A 4,650-nucleotide genomic window follows, 5' to 3' on the forward strand; every position below is an offset into this window, starting at 1 on the left:
GAGAGACACAAATGGCACCATTTTGAAGTACAAAGCGAGACTGGTCGCGAAGGGATTTGTAAAAAAGAAGGGTGCTGATTTTGAAGAAGTATTCGCATCTGTAACTCGATTAGAAACAGTGCGTTTGCTCCTGGCGTTATCTGCTAAAAATGGGTGGGAAGTCCACCACCTTGACGTAAAGTCAGCCTTCCTGAATGGAGAGTTACTTGAAGAGGTATATGTTGTGCAACCAGAGGGCTTTATAAAGAAAGGGCAAGAAAATAAAGTCTACAGGCTACTAAAGGCTTTATACGGACTTCGCCAAGCACCACGAGCTTGGTACGCGAAGTTGAATAAGAGTCTGAAGGAACTGGGTTTTGAAAAATGCCCATACGAACACACTATGTACACAAAGCGTGAGGGTGATGAGTGTCTGATCGTAGCTGTCTATGTAGATGATCTGCTAATAACGGGTTCAAAGCTGTCAAATATTTTGAAGTTTAAAAGGTAAATGAGCAGCAAGTTCGAGATGACAGACTTAGGAAAGCTGGCTTACTACCTGGGAATTCAAGTTGATCAGCAAATGGGCTATACGGAGATTAAACAATCTGCATACGCAAGGAAATTGCTGGAGAATGCAGATTTATCAAACTGCAATGCAGTTAAATTTCCAAAGGAGTCGAAGACAGTGTTGAGTAAGGACGAAAATGGGAAGCAAGTTGATGCAACAGTCTACATGAGTCTAGTGGGTGGATTGAGGTATTTTGTACACACCAGGCCTGATATTGCATACGTAGTTGGTGTTGTAAGTAGGTACATGGAACGCCCAACAGAGACACACTATAATGCAGTGAAACGGATTCTCCGTTATGTGAAAGGGATACTTGATTATGGATTGGTGTATTCAAAAGGAACTGGTAACTACATACTAGCTGGGTTTTCCGATAGTGACTTAGCTGGGGATGCAGATGACCGTAAGAGCACGAGTGGCATGTGTTTTTACTTAAACGAGAATCTGATAACCTGGGTGTCACAAAAATAGAAGTGTGTTGCTTTATCATCTTGTGAAGCTGAATTTATGGCAGCAACGGCTGCTGCATGCCAAGGAGTCTGGCTGAGAAATTTGCTAATGCAGATTAGTGACATTGGTCCAAGTCCGGTGGTGATATATGTCGACAACAAATCAGCAATAGACTTGACAAAGAATCCCGTTTTCCATGACTGTAGCAAACACATTCATATCCGTTATCACTTCATAAGAGACTATAGCGAGAGAGGTGAAATAATTGTGAAGTTCATACGCACCAGGGAACAGAAAGCAGATGTGCTAACCAAAGCAATGCCAGCAACAAAGTTTGAGGAAATGCGGACATTGTTGGGAGTAAAGATTGTGAACTGAATGTGTTTGGATTAAGGGAGAGAATGTTGGCTTTTTTTATTATAATTATTAGTTGTTTTATTGTAATCCAAATTAGGGAAATAAATCAGGACTAAGTATCTAGTTGCAGCTGGAAGACTTAGTCATATCAGTAGACGAGGTATTTTAGGAGAGTGAGTAGTTGATATAGTGTAGGAGTATAATTTGCATTTTGTTGCTATTTTGTAGGTACTATCTCACAAGTGTGTTTGCTTTGTTTTTCTATAAACTGCTGTAACTTTGCTTCTAGAATTAATAAGAAAGAACACAGTTCCTGCACTCTAATATTCTCATATATATTATATATATATATACATCATATATTAACATATCTAACATTCCTGACAAATAAGGATCAAGATACAAACGCATTATTAAAAGATGCATATTACAAGATATGATTAATTCATTATCACCATTTAGACACCACACACTCATATGTACAATGGTAACACAATTAATGTTTATCATAAATAATTAATTATAATAATACATACAATAAATAATTCCAAAACATTCTCCTTGCAAAAGATATAAAAATTGCTAGGGTTTGATGTCTGTTCCATCCCAGTTAGGTATACTAAAATCACCCACTGTACCATCAAACTCATTCCAATTCCAGTAGCTACTACTTTCCAATTCCATCACACTCAAACTACTACTTGTGTTATCATTCTCATTACCCGGAACTTCGAATTCCCATGCTTCATTAATCCCAGGCTTCATACCACCAATATTCACTGATTTCTCCATGTTTTCCAGCTTCTGAAAAGATGTTGCAATATTATTTAATGAACGATTTACCTCCGAATTCGAACTCGAAAATGAAAACTGCATGGGCTGATGGTTCATGAAACTTTCGGTATTGTATATCAATGCACCATCATCATGGCTAAGAAAAGATGGTAGATGGTGAATGCTGTTCATAGTTTGATATAAACTCGATAACGGTGGATTAACAGTGGTAGTGGTGATGGCAGGTGGTTGATGAGATGGTTTGTGTCGTTTGTTTTTGCGGCCGCCACCAACCGGGACGTTTCGGAGAGTGCCACCTTTAGTCCAGTGACGTTTACAAGCCTTACAGAAATGACGTGGCTGTGTTCTGTTGTAGTTGTTGTAGTAGCAAAATTTAGTGTTTGTTGAGTTGCATCTTGGACAGTTGAGTGGATCTGGCTGCTGTAGCTGCTGGTGTGATCGCTTATTCGATTGAGGAGGTTTCGGATCTGATTCTGATGGTTGCAGCCAATTATTAAACACCTGGCTATCATCGTCCGAAACCTGTTTCATACTCAATCCCATATAGGCAATTTTTTTGTATATTCAGATATATATTCGGTGGATTTAGTTAGTCGAAAATGACCGTGTTTTCTTGTAGTGATGCGTGGAGAAGGTTTTTGATGCAGGTGAAAGAAGAGGATAGGGAATTGAGGTAGAAGGGGGGGGATTGAGGGTGGTTTGGTTATAAGAAAAAACAAGGTAGGTTTGTTGTTTTGGAGATATAAATATAGAAATGATGAGATTGGTTTTGGTAGGATTAAGAAGGTGATGAGAAGCGAGGATGCCTGAGATTTTCTCTCTCCATATATAAAATATGTATAAGTTAATTCTCTGTATGTTGAAGTGTGTTTTAGTGCGAAATCTCTATCAATCTATCTGTGAAAACGACAAGTTAATAAGATAATAGAGATGAATGAAGACTAGCTTGGGCTTGTGTGTTTCTTGAGGGTGGCTGGGTTTGTGGTGTGTATGATGTGTTTGGTGGGGGCGATTTGGTAGCTTGTGGGGGCCACTATTATACATGTACCCCCTAGTAATATTTACTAATTGTTATCACTATATATTATCCCCTTTTCCTGCAATTATATATATACATTCAACCTACATACAAGTTTAGATTATAAATTATAGATTTTATTATTACAATCGGACCGGTTTTTTATAAATTCCAGAAGAAATTGGTCAAAAATATTTGACCGTTTCAATACATGATTTATAAATCATTTGATTTTTAAAATTTATCCAATAAATTCGAAATCGATATTTTATTCGATTAATTCAAATTTTTGAAATCGATAATAACGTGATTATAGATGGAAACTGATGTATAATAATTAATTTTTGACCAACAATCATCCGGTAAAATTGTATAAGAGGTATTAAGTAGGGATAGATGGTGACGCCTGTATTTATAAAAATTGTCATTATAAAAACCATCCACGGCGCGAAATTTATATCGAATAGATGAATATAAACACTCAGTTGTAAGGAAAACCCTAGTATATATATAGATAATAATACATAAAACTAAGGATACCAAAATTGAAACAACAATCAGGAATTCAATATATGATCAAATGTAGAGAGTTACTTAGAGACGAAGGAGGGTGGTGGCAAAAAGACATGTGGGTGTATGAAGACCATTGATAGTGCCTTGTGTCTTTTGCTGTAAAGAGGGAGGAATGAATCAGGTCCCAGAATAACAAAATATATGTGAATATGCACATGTGTGTGCCATGATGAATAGTCAAGTATATATAAATTATGTTTGTGGTGTTCTGTAAGCTCTAAGGATGAGGGTCCGTTTGCTGCCATGTATAGATTGCTTGCATTCTTCATTACACACTGTATTATCATCACCAACTTTATTTTATAAACACACATCATAATTAGGGGGTTTGAGTACGTAATGCATTATGCATTGATCATGACTTGCTTCAAGTAAATTATTTGTCAAACTACAAATGTACATGCGTTGCAAATTTAACATTTACTAGCCCAATAGCCCCCCCTCCCTTGCCCCGTGCCGTATAAAGTTTTAAAATTTTATGAGAATGGTGAAATATTCCCAAAATTTTTGGGAGAAAGAGAAGTTGAAACTTGAATAACTTCAACCATATTTGAAGCAAAAATAATAATGTTCTTTCAAATTGAATTCTTGTAATTCTAGATAGTGGTTGTCGGGTTTTTTCGGTGATTTTTTCATTTTTTTTAGAAAAATGAACAAATTTTGATTTTTTTTTAAATCAAGTAAATTATGATGTTAAGTTCGAAATAAACCTAAATATGTTGCTCTAAATCAATAATTGAATAAATTCATCTAACACCAGTTTGGTCAAATGACTAAAATATAGCATTTTATTTTCTTAAACTTATCTCATGTATATGTTCTAACAATATATTTTTTATTGGATAAACACACATTATATACATTATTTGTTTATTTTTGTATTAGTGTGAACTTGATTATTTGACAT

At 35.8% G+C, this 4,650-nt stretch overlaps 1 protein-coding gene across 1 annotated transcript; it reads right to left on the bottom strand.

The window, feature by feature from the left end:
- Positions 1–1,939: 1,939 nt before the first annotated feature.
- On the bottom strand, positions 1,940–2,695 carry LOC141673560 (uncharacterized). The gene has a single exon (XM_074480311.1). The coding sequence runs from the start codon at positions 2,693–2,695 to the stop codon at positions 1,940–1,942; it is 756 nt and encodes a 251-aa protein (XP_074336412.1).
- Positions 2,696–4,650: the final 1,955 nt, after the last annotated feature.

The sequence above is a fragment of the Apium graveolens genome, chromosome 7 (assembly GCF_009905375.1).
Source record: "Apium graveolens cultivar Ventura chromosome 7, ASM990537v1, whole genome shotgun sequence".
Taxonomy (NCBI): Eukaryota; Viridiplantae; Streptophyta; class Magnoliopsida; order Apiales; family Apiaceae; genus Apium; species Apium graveolens.

Bases quoted from the DNA above. Each gene is read 5' to 3' on its own strand.
- LOC141673560 (XM_074480311.1), bottom strand. From the start codon at position 2,695: ATGGGATTGAGTATGAAACAGGTTTCGGACGATGATAGCCAGGTGTTT.